The 18,417-nt window shown below is 42.8% G+C and overlaps 1 protein-coding gene across 3 annotated transcripts; it reads left to right on the forward strand.

Moving 5' to 3' along the window:
- The first annotated feature begins 132 nt into the window (after window positions 1-132).
- On the forward strand, window positions 133-16,637 carry PPP1R7 (protein phosphatase 1 regulatory subunit 7). 3 transcript variants are annotated; one of them, XM_049802759.1, is made up of 11 exons: window positions 147-221; window positions 926-1,003; window positions 1,174-1,296; window positions 5,515-5,570; window positions 6,553-6,618; window positions 7,281-7,411; window positions 8,310-8,472; window positions 11,437-11,553; window positions 12,518-12,622; window positions 13,580-13,666; window positions 16,251-16,637. In XM_049802759.1, the coding sequence occupies exons 2-11, from the start codon at window positions 961-963 to the stop codon at window positions 16,425-16,427; spliced, it is 1,068 nt and encodes a 355-aa protein (XP_049658716.1). In that variant the 5' UTR covers window positions 147-221; window positions 926-960; the 3' UTR covers window positions 16,428-16,637. The 3 variants fall into 3 exon arrangements, with proteins under 3 accessions (XP_049658717.1, XP_049658716.1, XP_049658718.1); XM_049802760.1 differs by lacking the exon at window positions 926-1,003 and having other exon boundaries at window positions 133-221; XM_049802761.1 differs by lacking the exons at window positions 147-221; window positions 926-1,003; window positions 1,174-1,296 and having other exon boundaries at window positions 5,558-5,629.
- The last annotated feature ends 1,780 nt before the right edge of the window (window positions 16,638-18,417 follow it).

Genomic DNA, 18,417 nt, shown 5'->3' on the forward strand with positions numbered 1-18,417 from the left:
CCCCCAGAAGGAAGCGGGGCCGGAGCGCATGCGCGCGGGTGGCCGGGGCGCTGCCCCTCCCCCTAGGGTACCACCTGCAGGTGTGATTGGCTGCGGCGCGTCGCCAGCGCTGGGCTCTGATTGGCTGCGGCAACGGTCGAGGCGGTTTCCGGAAGGGGGCGGTGGGGGGAGAAGCAATATGGCGGCGGAGAGCGGAGAGGGACCGCAGGAGATGATGGAGGGTGAGAGCCGGCCGCGCCGCTGAGGGGTCGGGGCGGCTCGCCGCTCGGGCACTGCCGCTCGGCGGGGCAGCTGCCAGCTGCGCGCAGTGGGGCTTCTGGGCCCTCTGCGGCCGGGCAGCCCGCGGGTGTCCACCCCGACGGTGTCCACCCCGAGAGCGGCTGCCCGGGGGGGCGGGAGCGGGGCCCTGGCTGGTCGCCGAGCCGGGGCGGGCCGCCCGAGCCAGGGGGAGCGGTGTGTGTGTATTACCTGGGGCATGGCGCGACGCCTTCCCCCTCCCCGGGGGCTCCCGACGCGAGAGGTGGAAAAGTGCGTTTGTGGAGATGACCGTGACGTAAAAAATAAGATAATAGGAAAGAAATCCCCTGGCATGGCGTTGCTTTTCCTCAGTCGTCCCGTGAAACGAGAGCAAATACTGAGGGGGGAGCGAGGAGCTTCAGGTCCCTGGGGCCAGGGTGGCCAGCAGAGTTGTGGCTGGGTAAGCGGTGAAGGGATCTCGCAGGCTGTGCTGGGGAGACGGTTGCTTTTACGTGCAGGGATTTTTTATTATTATTTTTTGATGCCTTCACTTCTTCGTGTCATTGGTACTATTGTACACGATACTGATTTTTTCCTAAAAGTTTTAAAAATGTGATAGTTCTAATTCCATCTCCGTAATCTTTGGAATTGCACTTCATTGATCTAAGAAATTTCCTTTTTCCTCCAGTCTTCTTCCCAGATTGTTGGTTTTAGGAAGATGTGATGGGAGGAAAAAGTGCATCCAAAATCAAAGTAGAAACAAGGGGTAAGAGGCCTTTTATTTAAGACTAAACCTTTCATTTAGTTAACTTAGGATTTCTACTAACTGCATAGTGGTATATGTGAATCCTGGTTATTATATCTGCTTGCTACTTCTTCCCCCTTGCCCCACTGCTGAAAATAGCCTAATTCTGCTATTCTGTATATCTTACGCAGTTGATAAGCGGATTGAGTCGGAGGAGTCGGGAGACGAAGAAGGAAAGAAGCAAGCAGTTCGCTTAGTAACAGACCTCAGTCAGCAGAGCCTGAGAGATGAGCAGAATGGCGAGAACTCCGCAGGTACCTTGCCAGCCTAAATGATTGTGTTAGGAAGTGTCATCTTACAAGTGCATACAGTAGTGTACGTGTATCGGTCCTTCGTGTTTCTTGTGGCTGTGTGATGTTTGTATCAATGTTAGTGAACAATGTGAATCTCCCCTAGAGCAGTTTTCTCTACAAATAAACACATGATAGTGTTATCATTGCTAAAATAAAGCTGCCTTCTTTTAATGGAACCACTGATATTAGACCTTTGGTTTTTTTCTTATTTATTTATCCATCCACATTTCCCTTTCAAATCTTTAATATCAAAATGCAAAACACCTTTATTCATACTTTTGTTATGGAAACATACTAACTTTCTGTGGAAAGGTGCTGGAAATGTTCATTAGAAATAAACATAAGCAGCTTTTCATAATTCTGCTTTAGTGTATGTAGTTTTTTTACCTAAAGAGTTGCCAGATTCCTTTGGAAGGCAAAGATGACTATTTCTAGATAGATTGAAGGAAGCTGTCAATTTTATTTTCTTAATTTAAAAATTCTAAGACCTATCAAAATTATATCTGTTTGAATCCTCTTGACTTTAAACTTTTGCTACTGTATTTACTGTTTGTATTAGAACATTGGGTAGAAATGTAGACAGACTATTTTAAGCCTGTGCATGTTTGGTGGAAGGGTTTGCTTTTCAGTAGCTTGCATAGAATTTGTCATGAGTAGATCTGTCTCTGAAGACCCTGTATGGCAATATGATCTGGACTTTTGGTGCTAGCTAACAATCTGAGATGCTTTTGATAGAGATGCTTTTGTGATTATTATAGGTCTGGAAATGGAAGTGAAATAATGCAGCAAACTTTAATCCTTTTTGACTGTGCGTCTGCTGCAGATCACTCCTAATCTTAACATTGCCTGTTAGAATTTGCAAAAGTATTTTCCAAACTAGTAAATTATTATGAGAATTTTAAATCTCATCTCCTAACTAAATGAACTCTATCTAGTCTAATTCAAAAATCCTATATATTAATGGAAAAATGCTGTGGTGATGTCTGTAAAAGTGTCAGAGCACACCTTGCAAATTGTACAACCCAAGCACTATATGTTTAATACAACCATAAAGATCAGTCAGTCACAGTTTTCCTTTGCATGCATGTAATATTGAGCGTTCAGCTGACGCAATTTAGCTGTGTGTTTGAGGGTATATTCTGTATGTTGTTCCCCCAGGAATTACAATATTAGAGAAAATATTTCAAGTGACGTACTTTTATTCCAGTGAAAGCAAGAAAAACGTATTTGATTTGGTCACTGAGTTACACTGGGTATTATTTAAAGTAATGGCTGTATTGTTACTACTTCCTCCAAACTGTTAGGATTCAGAAAACTTCTTACGAGGGCAGAAACCAAGCAGAGGAAAAATTTTGGAACATTTGAGTTAATTTCCGCAGCCAGCTTTGAGTTTCTCAGTGAAAGGAAAATGAAGAGTTTTCCACATTTGTCACAGAAGATCATAAATAGAAAGAGTTCAAGCAGCTGAAATTTCAAATTAATCATTTAGCTGATTCTCTGAGGAATAGCACCTCTGTTTAGAAATCTTATAACTTGGCTATTTATAATATTTTTCATGCATATGCAGTTAAAAAGTCTAGTTAGGCTTTTAGTTGCTTTAAATGCTTGTGGTACTGTGAACTTACGTAACTCAGTAACTACTGCTCCGTACTGCGGAATTTGGGTTTCCTGAATGTCGTATTTTTTTCCTACATCTGCAAAGCTGTGTAGCTTGCAGGCATGGGTTACACAAAAATTCACTTAAGTAACTTCACTGCCAGAGCAATGTTTTTTTCCCCTTGAGAAACCTACTGCATAAAAAATTGTGGACTGAAGTGCTGTCTGCATACTTACTGCATGCAAGTGAAATTGCAGTTTTGTTCATAAAGTGATTGTAGAAGGGTCAGTTTAGGGTGCTTTACGTCCACTTGGTTCATAAATAAAATGTAGGTTGACGATAGGACTGTAAATTTGCTAGGTCCATTTTTCTTTCTCTTTGAGAGAAACATTTAACATTCTAATACCAAGACTGATTTATGAGTGTTCTCAGTATACACATCTCACTCAGACTGCTATATGGAGAGTGTTTTATACACACTGCGTAAACTTTATGAGAGTTGGTCTTGTTACGTAAACGCTATTGCCTCTGTGTTCAGTTTTAAATTGCTTTTATTTTGGTGAATTCGATATACGTATCCTGTGTGATTTGGTTTTGTGCCCTCGTACTTGAGTGCTTTTTTCCCCACATTGGCTCTACCAGGACTGGTCACTTGAAGCCATATGGCAAAAATACAAGGAGCTACGACCCTTTGACAGATCCCGGAACAGAGTATTTAACACATTGCCAAAACCAAATGTGTATAAATGGTCTGTAATGGGTGCTGTGATGAAACACGTAATTTTATAGAGAAGCCTGCCAGCCAAACCAGGTTGAAGAATTTTTTTTGGCTTGAATTTTTCTTTTGTTGAAGATTGGGTTTTTTTCACTTGAGTGCATGGCTGGCTTTATTGTTGGACAACTTTGAAGTCTCAAAAGGACAAGTTTCTTCACCATGAGCATTAACTTACTGCTAGTGCAACTTAATGCAAGGGAAATAGTTTGGGTTTTTATGTGATTATCTCAAATAACTGTTGTTCCAAACTTGGGCTGTGTTCCTGTTGGCTGTAAATTCAGCTAGGGTGCTTGTTTGTCTTGGAGCGCTTTGTGCTGGCAACCTTTGTGCCCTAGACATAGGACAAGGAGATGCATCACTCCTCATCTGGAAGAAAAATAAGAAAATTCAAGTGTTGCCCACTGCTAAAATGCTGACAGGCGTATGTATGCATGTCAGTTGTGGTGGCATTTCGATACTGCTGTTCAATGTCACCAAGCCTACCAGCTCATTTTGCATCCCCAAAATGTACTTCATGCTCCCTGCTAATTTATGCTATAAAGCATATTAAAAGATGAGGGGCAGAGGATTGCTTTTCAGTCTTAACTCCTGTGAGTCAGTTCAGTTAGTGCTCATTCCTGTTTGAATGCCCAGGCAAGAGCAGTAGCCCAAATACAGCAAGGTAAATGATGGTGTGTGGAGCTATCAAAAACTTGGAGTTTGATAGCAGTATCAAAGATTGTAATGCTTGTACTGTTCATCCTTACAATACTACTTACAATGCCAAGCATCAGTAGGAAAAACGCTTGTTAAGTATAGGGGAGATTGGCCATTTACAAGAATGTTGTAACGGTGCTGGGCTATAAAAATAGTCATTACTTCTGGGTTAATGGAATGAGCTTGCATACAGTAATGCAGGAGTTAATGCAAAGCATTTGGGATTTGATCATAATTAAATTTCCTTGGTTTTTTTGGTAGTATATACAGAAGCTACACACATGAAGTGGAAAGGGGTTGCGTGTTCTATGTCTGTTTTTCAAAGTCAAATTAGACTTTCTTTGGAAATCGATGCAATCAGCTCATGATCTTCAACAAATGGGAATCGGGCATGAATTATTCAGCATGATTTTATCCGGTAAACTTCGCTCCCTCTTGTGCAGTGATAGAAGCACAGCAAATGTTGGGCTGTCTTCCAGAGCTATAAAGGCATTTCCCAAGAAAATGTATGCAGTGTGATAAACGATGTTTTCTAGCATATTAGTGAGTTCAGCCAAACAAAAGAAGGGGGATCCACGCAAAAGCATGCACAACATTGACATAAACTGGCAGTATTTATGAAAGAAAAGCTGAAGGGTGGGATTGCTGAGATGCTTGGTCCCTCCTGGCACTATCACTAGACAGTTTAGATTCCTTCCTGGCAATGTTGTATTAGGTTATTGGGGGAGGACAGGCACTTTAGATGGTGTATATTCAGAGGGATGATGGCCCTAACTGTAAAGAAAAGGAATCCTGCCCAAATCAGTCTTGAGCCAGCATTATTTAGCAGCCACACAGGCAGACTGGGGAACATGCTGTTTTTTCTGTCTTTTCCATCTAGGCATGAAATTTTCTTGTTAAGAAAGCTTTTTTTTTTTCACGACTAGCTGTCACAATGAAAGCCAAATAGGTAAAGTGTATTTTTAATGCATCAGAATATCTGAACTGTGCATCTCGTGTTTCTTCTTCTGAGGAGCATTTGTTCCCTTTGTCTCTCCAGATGTTAGCCATTGTCATCTTGCCTTTAGCTATCAGGTAGCAGAAGTTTATAATTTATTTGCTTCTCCTGCAGGAGAAGCAGAGACACCAGTGGACATGGAAACAATTAGTCTGGACCCAGAAGCTGAGGTAAAGGCAGATTTTTGTCCTTACGGACTTTATACAGCGGGAAGAAAATGTGGGCAAAGGCAAGTATTGAAACCTGGTTAAAAGATCTAATTCTTCTGAAGTTGCTGGCTACCATGATCTTCACTGGAATTGGTTTGAAGCCTTTAGACTAGAAGTAGAGGTGTTTTATTCTTGATCAGTAGCTGAAACTTTTTTGTTAGTAATTTAGAATTTTAAATTAAGCATGGAGGCACTGAAAGTGGAGCTATGCTGCAAGCATTATCGACGGGCTATGACCTTTTGTGACAATATCTTTAATGAACTGATTGCTGCTGTCAGACCCATGATTTGTAATAGGCACAGCTGCTTAACCAGCCTTGTGCCTTGGCACTGGCAGCCTCATGAGCCTATTAGCTGGAGAGTTCTTGAGCTTGGGTGATGAAGTGCTCCATTTCTCTTTGATTGACTGACCTGCAAAACTGGAACATCTGGGGCTGGACAGCATGGATGTGAAGTGCATCAGCTGATCACTGGTGCAGAGTTAATGTTCACAGAACCACCAGATATTTGAACTGTCAGTGGTTCCTGTTCATCTGAGGCCTGGAACTGGAAATAGCAAGGTGTGTTCCGATTAAGCCCTAGCAAAGTGGGTAAGAGAATTTTATGCAACGCTTGATTCATGCTAGACAGCAGAATTTGTCTGTCTCAGTAAATTCAGAATTTACTGCAAAAGATTTCTAATTTTGGTGAAATAATGCTCAGACTCAGGAAAGGGCTGTTGCCTTTTCGCAGATGCTGTGTTTGCAGTTGACAAGCTTAGGCCACATGCTTCACCTGCAATGGTAAAATCATGTGCCAAACCCAATTTTCACAAGTTCTTTGAAGGGAAGTTTTAATGAGCTACACATTTTGTAAGACTCTAATTTTCCTTAGAACAAAGTACCAGGTTGGTCTTTGAAGAGTGTTCTGAAACAACTGTTGAATCCCTCCATTTCTCTTTCAGGATGTTGACTTGAATCATTTTCGAATTGGGAAGATTGAGGGATTTGAGGTGCTCAAGAAAGTGAAGGTAACAGTCCTAAGGAATAGAGAATGCCTCTTGGAACTGGAGATTTTGCATAGATAACCGATAAGAGGACAGATACAGGAGTCTCTTTTTAACTGAGATTCTAATGAGTTCACTTCATGTTTAACTGAAGGAGGTAGTGTTTACCTATTTGTCAAGCAGTAATAAAAATCCTGGGGTTTTGCAGATTGGTTTTGGAAGTGGATGAGAGATGATGCATGAGGTCTCATCCTAAGAGATACATTCTGTACTTGCACAGCAGGCTTAACATACAATAATGCAGCTTGGAAAGACCTCTGGAGGTCTCTAGTAAACCTCTGCTAAAAGTAGGTCCTGTTAGAGCATGTTGCTTGAGGCCTTCTCCAGTCAAGCTCTTGAGTATTCCCAAGGATGGAGATTGGAGCCCCATAGCCTCTTGGGGCTGCTGTTATAGTGTCTGACCATCTTTGTGGTAAAAAGATTTTCTTCTGTAGAGTTGGAATAAAACAAGAAAAGATTCTATTTTAAAAAAAAACCAAGCTACAACAAACAAAACCCCAACAAAACCCAACAAAACTTAATGGGGAAAAAACCCCCAACCTTGTTGTCTGTATGCCAAAAGGCATTACATGCCATCATTCATATCCATTTTCCTGTTTGTTTTTAAACTTTTCCTCAACTATTAGACTCTGTGTCTCCGTCAGAATTTGATTAAGCGCATTGAGAACCTGGAGCAATTGCAGACCTTGCGGGAACTGGATCTCTATGACAATCAAATTCGGAAGATTGAGAACTTGGAGTCTCTGGTGGAACTTGAGTGAGTCTGGGGGAAATCACCAGGATCAGGTTGAGGGTGGTTTGCCACTCACTGAATTACTCATGCTGTACTTAATTGCAGTATTTATCACCCAGGCCTTTCTTATGATTCATTTGGGTGCTCTGTGAAGGATAATGTCTGTTCTCTATTGATAGTTAACCTATGCAGTAAACCAGTTTCATTATCCTGAAGCTCACCAGGGACAGTCAGCTGGAAATGAAATGTGTGCTGTATAAGGCAGCGAGAGTGATAGGTGGTTGCAGCTTCCATGCAGGTGTGGAAGCACTCAGGTACCCCTTGCTCTTGGCAGCGAGAGCTCCATATAACAGGTTTTATTCCTGCAAAAAAAGATGAGATTTCAGGTGAGATTAGGACTTTTTTGGGAGGGTGTTAGAGAAGGAGTAGTGCTTTTCCCAGTTTCTGGCACTTGTCTGTGATCAGTCTGGAGATACATTACAAAACTGTTCCCACTGGGGTGAGGAGGACTAACCTACTTCCCACAGTCATAGCTGCTTCATGCTTATGGGAGGCCTTGTCATTGTCCTGTCAGAGGCAGATCTTGTAGGCACATATCTTTCCAAGAAATATGTGGTATTGAAGTTTGGCTGCCTCCCGCAGTGGCAGCTCCATGGCTGAGCAAAAGGATAGCTATCTTCTGCTTGTGACTTTTTTTTTTTTTTTTTTTACTTTTTTCCCTGACACACAATAGAAATATTTTGAAAATTATATTTGTTGTCATTTCTGATAAAAAGAAATGACACTAATGGCTCTAGCTTCAAGGCCTAGCAAAGTGCTTGATCTCTGCAGATAGTGAGGTTCCCCACTGATTTACAAGTGCCTCTTCCAGAATCATCCATGCCTGATGGACTGAAGAGACCTTTGTTCTGTTTTATCTCAGGATCCTGGATATCTCCTTTAACGTTCTGCGACACATTGAAGGACTAGATCGTCTTGCCCAACTGAAAAAACTCTTCCTTGTCAACAATAAAATCAGCAAAATTGAGAATTTGAGCAACTTGCAGATGCTACAGATGTTAGAGTTGGGATCCAATCGAATTCGGGTAGGCTTGCTCTAGAAGATGTTAGCTGGAGAGTTTTATGCTCTTTGGCTTGGGATTAGCCTTTTCTGAAAGTGTGCTTCATTGATTTTTTTTTTTTTTACTTTCAATTTTGTTCTTTTTTATTGTTCCTGTCATTTAATGTGTAATTGCTTATTGCTGTGCATGCTGGATCCTTTAATTATGTATGCATGTAGTGCCTGGCTACTAAATTACTATTTATGAATTTCTCTCTTTAATGAACTTGTGCATCCCCTGTGTTTTGCCGTTCGCAGATGACAGTTTCCTCCTGCAAGAGAGCCAAGCCTATCAAAACTAGCAATTATTGTTTTCTCTTACCTTCCTAGAGGCTGGAGCTGTGTCGATAAAACCTATTGAATGCAAATTTAATTCTAGTTTGATTTGTGTGTGTAATTGATAACCTGCTACGTCAGTCTCACTAAGGAAAAAGATTTTCTTGAGGCTTTGCTCTGAAATGCCTGAAAAACCTGGTACTGTGCTGCTGATTACTTTTTTTTTTTTATAGTGCAATTTGTGACTTTTTCAATTTAGGTGATTTAAAATCTATGCCACATAAAGGGAAACAGTTCTGAGTAGTCTCTCCTGTCCCTAAGGTATGCTTTTCTGCATATTGCCCAGTTTGTAAGAGAACTGGTGAAACAGATGACACAGAAGACTTGCAACATGCAAAGTAAACTATTAATTTTTTAGAAGCTTTTTCAATTATATATGCTTTAGAAAATCCTTGTAACAGACGAGTGCATCTCAATCTGAAAACTGTCTAAGCTGGCACCCCCCATTTACAAACTCTGAAAAATTACTTGTTATGCTGAAGGAGCAAATTGGGAAAAGAACTGGTTTTCCTCTGTATTTCAAGCCTTGTGGAAGCACACTAACTAGTGTTTTTTCTGTTTATCTGTTAATTCTATTCTGGCTTCTTCAAACAGCACTGCTTTATGCTTCTAATTGCTTTACTGGAGTGAGTAACCTGTGCCTAGGCTAGGCATGAAAAAATACATCTCATGTTATTTGGAGGCACCTAGAACTCTTGTAATAGTTTTCTGTTGGTGGGGTGGTCTGGCTATGTGCTTTACAGATGGGCATATCCTTAACTCTTTAGGGTAAAAGCCTATGGACTCTGTTCAGGCAGCTTTCTTGGCTCTGAGGTGCCTGATATACTCATCCCCTGTGCATTAAAGCTTCTGCAGTGATGCTGTTTTAGTCATTTTGCACGCACTCTAACGTTTCAGAGCACACTTACCCTGGAGTCCGTCATGACTTAATAAGTACTGTAGTTCTGTTCCTTTTCTATGAAGGGTGGGGAAGCAGAACTTCATGCTTGAGATGTTACATTTCATGCTTTTTTTTGACGAAGTTGGACTGAGGCAACTATAAGGCAAGCACTTTATTTGTTCCTTAGGGTTTTTTTCCCCTCATGTCCATCTGTTTCATACTGTCACTTAAGTGTGGCTTTTTTATAGCTTCAAGTAGCTTTTTTTTCACCTGACTGTTTCTTCTCAGTGTCCTTAGAGTCACAAATATTTCCTCTTCAGGGCTGGGGGAGCAACAATGAGCAACAAATGTATCATTTTCTTGCAAGGTCAAAACAGGGGTAAGTCCACAGGCTAGAAGGAGGGTAAATCCAAATCTGAGCTGATAAACACCTTATGTTGAATCTGTTGGCAATTGTGGGATAGAGGTTGAAAAGCTTCTTTGCTTTCCAGAGTGTATCTATAAATTCATAGCGTGTGTGTTTGTGTCCATCTTCCTCTTCCTTTCTTTATACACGCACAGGTAAACATGTGTTTGCACACACACACGCGCACACACACACAGAGTACTCAGTGGTGGTAGGACTCGGTGGCCTGTCTCACCAGCACTGCTAGTCTCTGAAATTCTGCCAGGCAAGAAGGACGTGGAAAAGCTGAGATGTCACAAGGTACTTGAGCACAGATGCACAGCAGTGTGTGTATCTATGTCCATATTACTGTTCTTCTGTGAGCTGAAGTATGTTTTTTAAAATTCTTGTCTCTTTTAACAGCACTTTTTTTTTAATTAAGAGGCTTTCCCCTGAAAAAAAAATTGTTTTCTTTCCTTCTGTTTACAGGAGCCTTTTCGAAGCCCACCCTTTTCTCCTTTTCTTGCCCTTTTTTCTCTCTCTTGTTTGTGCTTTCTGATGCCCTGTCCTTTGTAAATAAAGAATATGGTGGTTCTTGATGCCTCACAGAGATTCTTATTTTCTCCCACTGAAGGCTGAGCTCAGGACTTACACTGGTATAGTGTATATGTTTTGCCACTAGTGTGTATATTTAAAACATGTACATCACTTAAATTGATATGTGTATGTTCTGCCAGTAGCATGAATATGTAGCCAGTAGTTAAATATATTAACACATACACCCATGAGACAGTTAACCTTGCTTATGACAGAGAAACTGTTGTACAGAGAAGCTAAACAGCTTGCCTCTGTGTTATACAGTCATTGATGGTCAGGACTAAATTTGCAAATGGTATTTTCTCCTCCCAGATTCTCTTTCCATTCACTAGTGACGGATTTTTCTTGCTTCACAAATGAGTATCTCCTGCCCTGGATACACCTTATGGCCCAGGGAATGCCGCTCTCAGTGCTCCCTCAGCCTTTTCATTCTCTGCTCTTGCTGCCTGGACAGCGGAGGCAACAGCTGGGACAAAGCAACATGACCCTTGCTGAAAATCAGTGAATAGTAGTGCCACAAGCCAGCTGTCACACCGGCTGAGGTTCACTGTCACTGCACAAAGTCCTGCACTTGCTCTGCTCTTGGGTCACAAAGGAGGCCCTACTTTCTGCACGCTTTGTGTGTGGAGTTGGCAGGCTTGTGTTTATCAGGAGCACAGCTCCATGGGTCAAGGCTGTAAAATGCTGACCATGCCCACAGGTTGGAGTTTTACATCACAGTGATAACACTGTTTCCTTTGGTCATTTTGCAGGCAATTGAAAACATCGATACTTTGGCTAATCTTGATAGTCTGTTCCTTGGAAAGAATAAAATCACCAAGCTCCAGAACTTGGATGCGCTGACAAACTTGACTGTGCTCAGTATACAGGTATTGATTCTACTTTGTACTGTTATGTTTTGAACAGCCTTGGCTAGATGAACCACCTTGTGATTTAGGCTGAGCTTGTCTGAATCAGCAGGTCTTCAGTGTCTGAGTCAAGCTCCTATACTGGAAGGAAGTGTGATATTCTCTGTGCTGTCTTTTCTCATCCTTTAATACTAAATGAGATTGACAGGCACTGATAAAACGATAAAAAAATGTTTGATTTTTATGGAAGAGAGAAGAGGAAATGTACGTTATCCCCCATTTTCTTCCTGATGTACTGTTTCCTAATATGTTACAATAACATCAAATGAGTTATGCCAGGGAAGTTGTTATGGTGGCAGCAGGCTCAGTGTCACTACCTTCTTCCTGAAGAGGGAAGAAATGTGAACAAGCCTGTGCTAAGTGAAATGAGTTTATGGAAAGTTTATTCCTTTGTAAAAGGTGGGATAAAAGATACTAAACTAACTTTTTTTCATTGAGTCTCCCTCTCATCCATATGCCAATGCTAGTGCATTCTGGTATCTCTTACAGCTGTTGCCGAGAAAGGCATACTTGCTACATATTGTAGTACCTGTATGCATCAGTATTCTATAGGACATAAAGAATTATGTACAGCAGAGTGTATTGAAGTGTTGTAACTTCCCTTTTGACCCATCCAATTAAAAAGACCTACAAAATGAATGCTATTAATGCGTAGGCCTATTGTTTCTAAAGACACCAAGTGGAAAACTTTCAGGCTACAACTTTTGATGGGAAGGTCGGAGTCTGATTCTTCTAAACTTAGACTTTGGCTCCCATGGTGCATCGGTGGTAGAGAGATCAAATGAGCTGAGCTCATGAGATCAGTGTGGATCCAAGCAGACCATTTCCCCTTCCCATCCATACTTCAGAGAAATGCTTTTTCTCCAATGACTCGCTTGGGTTTTGGTTTGTTTAGAGTGGACTTAAACCACTGTTACACTTTCAGAATAACCGTCTGACCAAGATTGAGGGGCTGCAGAGCTTGGTGAATTTGCGCGAGTTGTACCTCAGCCACAATGGCATCGAAGTCATCGAGGGACTGGAGAACAATGTGAGCAGGCTCTTGCTAACTGTGTGACAGAATTACTGCCCTAAGCTGCTCCCCTTAGTGGCTGTGCTTTTCTGGAAGTTTTTGTTCCTCAGTTTCCCCAGTTACATGGGGGGTCCGAAGTCTCTTGAAACGACCACAAAGATCCAAGTATTTTTTATGTTAAAATATCTTGCATGGGTGAAGCTCCTCCAGATCTTTTGGAGTAGAATTGTTGTTATGACCTGGGGAGGGGAAGCACAAGATGTGGTTAATGCAGCGGCCTGGCTGATCTTCAGCAGTGGAAAAGCTGATGGCCACAGCTGGCTGTCTCTGCTGCAGTCTTTCAGACAGCAGTTTATAGATAATCATGAGTTCTTTTCAATAGGATAACAACTGGAGCTGGGAGTAAGAGAGACAAGCTGTGGGTGGCATGTGGCTTGCCTTCGTGTCAGTATACATTTGAGATTTCTGGATGGGACTGATTTCACAGAAGCCTGTAGCGTTTTCATTCTGACCGAACAGTGGATGGCATTGTCAGAGAGCAGAGACAATCTGGAACTTAGTTGGCTGTGTGCAAGGCAGGAAAAACCCCTTTTTCTAAACCTGTAGGCTTTGCCGCTGCAAAAAGTTTGTTCAACTCTGCTGCTTGAGAGGACGCTTATGATGTGATTTTTAATGGATTCCTCTTCTTAATGTACTATGAGGAAAGCTCACTTTTTAGGAGCCCTTGGCTGGCAGTTGCCATCTGGCCAGTAATTGCTTTCATTTTTGTCACGGCTTCTGAGAGGTCAGTAACCCAGCTTAATCAAAACCAGTCTTCCTTGCTATATTTAGGCAGTGAGAGGTCTTGTGCTGTATGTAAGCAGCTGGCAATAACATGTCTTTGCTTCTGACAGTTTCCAACTCTGGGCCTGAAAAAAGTGAGACACAGAAGATGAAAGGAAGTCCAGTCTAATGTTTTTGTGTTTGCTTGTCTAGAACAAACTCACAATGCTGGACATTGCATCCAACAGAATCAAGAAGATTGAAAATATCAGTCACCTAACAGAGCTGCAGGAGTTCTGGGTAAGCACAGGCTGGAGCTGTTCCCTGAAATGTCTGTGCAACAGTGAAAGAAACCCTTCTGATGGGGAGCACTGGGAGGGTGGTGTACATGTATGTCTTGGAGTAAACTCTTCTCGTGCTGTTGACCAGCTAAGATCTTAACAGTGTTCATGGATGAATTATATGATGGTTTCTTCTAAGGAGAGAGTTGACCTTAAAAAATTCTTTGCAGGGCTTTGCTTAGTGGTAACAAGCCTGTCTCTACCTAGGAAATAGGCCCTGCCTTCCCGCTTGTGATGGTTATGAAACAGCCCTACTGTGTCCTATTTTTGCAGATCTCATCTTTCTTTAAGTGAGCATGACAGTGTATGGGGGAAGCTGATACTGTCTCACCACTGCACTGGAGCACAGTACCTGTTTAGAGCAGAGTCGATATGTTCATGTTGTTATAAATACAAAGAAAATGAAACCATCTTCTGGTTTACTTCCATTCCTATGAGGTAGATAACTGTTTAGGGTTGCTTCTATTTCTTACTGACACCCTAAATAGCTAAGCCCTTTGTCATTGATAAGTCTGGTCAGGAAATATGCAGAGACAACCCCCTCCTGAAGCATCTGTACCCTGCCATATCTGGGAGCGGTGCACAAATCTGCTAAAGTTTGGGGGGAAAAAGCAGCAGATGTCCATGAGTTGGCTCATGCTTTAGCTCTTGTAGAGTTTCTGCATGTCAAGGCTGAGAATAAGAGTTGTGCTGCTTAATGTGTCATTTGGAGTTCAGTTATTTCAGTTCTTGGGCAGAGGCTGAGATAAAAGGAGTAGAAAGCAGCTGCAAATGAAACCAAGCTAGAACCTGGAGTCCAGGCTACCTGGACCATTTTCCTCATCTTGCAGTGTGGCTTAGCAGATGGCCAGTGGTGTTATCTGGCTGTGCCTATTCCATAAGGAACTCTTTAAATCAGGAGCCAAGAAGCCCGTTTAACATGACATCTTTTGGGTGGTAAAAATGAGACAGTGCAGTGTGGCTGGTGCAGGACCTGTTGTGATCCTTTGCAATTTCCTCCAGTCTTCCTCTTTGCTGTTGCTCTGCTTATAGAAGAAGGCATTGCACAGCTGTTTCCACTTGTTTTACAGAAAATAAAGGAAAGATCCTAACCTCATTGGACTTCCTTTGCAAGAATACGAGTGCCTTTAAAGAGTCCTTTGTCAAAGCAGAGCATTGGCCAAGATCTGTTACCTGAACCCAGAAAATGCCCTTCTGCCTTTTTTCCACTTTAACACTGCTTTTAAAAAAAAGGTTATGTGCTTTTTGATAAAGAGCAGGGCAGGATTTCCTTTGATGTGAACAAGTGTTACATCTACTAATTTATATTTTATCACTGACTGTGGAGTTGAAGCCACATAACAAAGTCCTTTAACACCTTAAGGAAGCAGAACTTCACATCCTAGATACAGTGGGAATCTTTTAACAGTGTCCTAGTATCACCTCCTCAGTGGAGGGACTGAGACATCCGAAGGTCAAGTGGCATGGCCGAAGTAATGTTGTGATGAGCTGTAGCAGAATGAAAGAGCTAGCAGGTTTTCTTCAGCGTCTTAGTCCAGGGTCTTAGCTACAAAGCCATCTCCAGCTGGAATGCTGACAGTCCCAATGGTGAAGCAGTTTTCTTTCATTGAACTAGCTGGAAGGAGGCAGCTGGAGAAAATAGAGGTGCTTATCTGCCACCCAGCAAACAGGGTGCACAAAGTTTCCAGTTTACTGTTGGGTGCCTGATGTGAAGAAAAACAGTTGTTGAGGGGGACCAGAGCCAATCTGTTGATTTATTTTTTTAATTATTTTTATTTTTTATTTAAAGGTAGTATTGCTGTAGTGACTGCCTCTGTATCCAAAAGCAAAGCGTAGCTGAAGTCTCTGGGTTGGAGAGCACATGGCCACCTTGCACACTTTGCTTCTTTGCCAGGCAGCTGAAGTCTTCATCCCCTTGCATGGGAATTCCTTTGCAGTGCCAGCAGTGGGGCAGCTCCAGGGCTGACAGGAGGAGAACCAGAATCGGAGAGCTTGGTGCTCTCTGCAGAGTACAGAAACAGTTTTTGTGGGGAAGTTAAGTGGCATTTTCCTCTCCCCTTCACATTTCACATCAGTTTGGGACCTTTTTTAATGTTTCCTGGGAAGCCATGAAAGTAAAGATAGATGTCACAGTGGAAGAAAATCTTCACATAATGATTTCCAACCCTTAAATGCACAGCGTATGGGCTGGGACACTGTATAAAGAGACTGTCTCAGTGTCTTGCTTGGTATTTCCCAGCGTACTAGCTGGACTGGATCTGCTGTCTGAAGGGTGGAACACTTGACTGGCAGCCCTGGACAGCATGGGGAGGTTGGAGATGGTTAGCGAGGCCTGGAGTGTGTGACTGGAGAGCACATCTCAGAGGTTCCAGGGGGAGAAGGATCATGTAGACAGGGTTGTCTTATATGTGTGTGAAGACTGTACAGCGTTACTGTTCCTGGGTAGTAGTAATCCTCCTGAGCAGCGTTGGTGGGGCCAGGCTCCTGCTAACCAGGTTTAGCTCGGAAGTATCTGTGTGAGTGTGCCTGTATGTGCTCTGCAGATGAACGATAATCTCATCGAGAGCTGGAGCGACCTGGATGACCTGAAAGGAGCGAAGAACTTGGAAACTGTGTATCTGGAGCGGAACCCCTTGCAGAAGGATCCCCAGTACCGGCGCAAAATCATGCTGGCCCTCCCGACTGTCCGGCAGATTGATGCCACGTTTGTTCGATTCTGAACCTCCTGCTGTCCTCTCTCTCCTGCCCTCCTTGGAGAAGTGTCCCAGCTGGGTTTTTTATCCACTTACCACTCCCCAGGTCTTCAGTACACTGACACTCGCAGAGCAAATGGTCAATAAAAAGCACTGAATACCAGATCTTGTGTACAATGCACTCATTGTTTTTGAAATGTTGTTGTTATTATTATTATTAAATCTTAACACAAGAGGCTTCCTTGTGCTTGTCTGTTATTTATGTGGGAGGTTTTGGCAGTGAGCATTTGCAACAGGCTGGAGCCACTTGCTGACTTTCTTTGACTCTGTGACACACCTTCAGGTTAGTAATGTCCTTGCAAACATCGCTTCCAGATCAGGCTCAACGGTGGTCTGAAAATGTGAAAAGGCACTGACGGTGTTGATGTGGGGAGGAATCTGATAGAGACACCCATCCAGGTTATCAGGTGTGAGTCAGGGCTAAATATCTGCTTGTAAAACTCAGGGAGGGGGGAAGGTTAGCAGGTTTTATTTTTTTAAACGTGGCTGCAAGCTCATTAGAGGATTGAGGACATGTAGCTTGAAGTATGAAAGCAGTGTGGGGGTATACATGCCCGGATAAGCTACCAGTCTTCATGGAGCCACTAGTGGTAGGGCTTCCATGTTTAAATGTGCTGTAGACAGAGGTGGGAGCTGGAAGAGGGATTAAAAGGAGTGAGGTAGGAGGGCCTGTGGATTCCACGTGAGGAGGTGAGGGGTCTAGTCCGTGCTTACAGGCTCTCTGTTGGTGGTTGTGGCCTCATTTACCCTCTGATTTCCCAGGACTGAGTCAGAGCAAAGCACAGCAGATTCTGAGGTGTGTTGCTTATCCTTCCCAGGCTAAAGCCAAGGCCGCTTCCAGATCCCTTCCAGAATAGGGGAGTGTTGGCTGTGGCCTGCAGGTCCTCGATGCTCATATTGAACATCTCCCCAGCCAGAAGTAAAGCTGAAAGGCTCAGTGAATGTTCTGATTGTTACCGAAAATGAGTGGACCTACTCCAGAGGGAGCAACTGATGTAGTATGACTTCAGACATGTCCCTCATCTTAAAAATGCCATCAAGGTCCCTTGGTAGAAACTCATTATAAAGCCCACCTGCCTGGAGTGCCACACACTTGGACAGCAGTTTTAGCAGCATGACTATGGAGAGGAATAAGGCCTAGCCCTCTATAAGGGGCTCAAAAGGGCTTTGTACTGATGTGGGAAGAGACAGCAAGATTACTGTGGTGTAAAGCTGCTGCTTGTCTCACTGCTGTACATCTGTCTGTCATTAGTTATTTGACCTCTGCTGAGTGACAGCTGTCATCTTCAAGCTGTCAGTGCCTGCTGGAGCAGGCTTTATTTGTGATACGAGTCCTTAGGCACTTTTGTTAATACAGCCTCTTGCAGTATTTAGGAATTAGGTCTGTTCTGCGGCCAATGTATTCAGCATTGTCTTAGCATCATCATTTGCTTGTTAGTAATACTAAATTAATACAACTGATATTAATATATTAAATATACTAACGCTACTGGTCAGCAAGGTAATGGTTTGGTAGCACTTTGTTACAGATGGTATTTACACTTGGGAAACAATATGAATGATGTCCTGCTTCCAGTAAATACGGCAATGTGGCATCGCCATCTCTCTGCACCCATGTTTGATCTGGGCAATTGAACTTCATACCTCCAGTGGCTGGAAAACCTCCCTGGAAGCACTTGCCACCTGTGACTGTCTAACAGTTGTGCCATCAGTCTGGGGGAACAGCCGCTGCCTGGGGTGGGCCAGTGTGGGTGTTTCAATGTGTGCTGACTGGGAGAAGAATTGAGTGAGTGGGTCTGCAGCAAGCACGGCGGAGATTTCTGTGCGTGCCAGTCTGTTCAGTGAACCTGTGAGGTAGCTGGGAGACATTTTCAATGTGGTCCATAGTGCTTGCAGAGGAACATAGCAAAGAAACTTATATTAAATATGAAAGCTGTTCAAGGAGTGTGTAGGTTTG

Source organism: Accipiter gentilis, chromosome 6 (genome assembly GCF_929443795.1).
Source record: "Accipiter gentilis chromosome 6, bAccGen1.1, whole genome shotgun sequence".
Taxonomy (NCBI): domain Eukaryota; kingdom Metazoa; phylum Chordata; class Aves; order Accipitriformes; family Accipitridae; genus Astur; species Astur gentilis.

Bases quoted from the DNA above. Each gene is read 5' to 3' on its own strand.
- PPP1R7 (XM_049802760.1), top strand. From the start codon at position 179: ATGGCGGCGGAGAGCGGAGAGGGACCGCAGGAGATGATGGAGG. The intron at 222-1,173 runs GTGAGAGCCGGC...TATCTTACGCAG, and splicing joins ACCGCAGGAGATGATGGAGG to TTGATAAGCGGATTGAGTCG. The intron at 6,619-7,280 runs GTAACAGTCCTA...CTCAACTATTAG, and splicing joins AGGTGCTCAAGAAAGTGAAG to ACTCTGTGTCTCCGTCAGAA.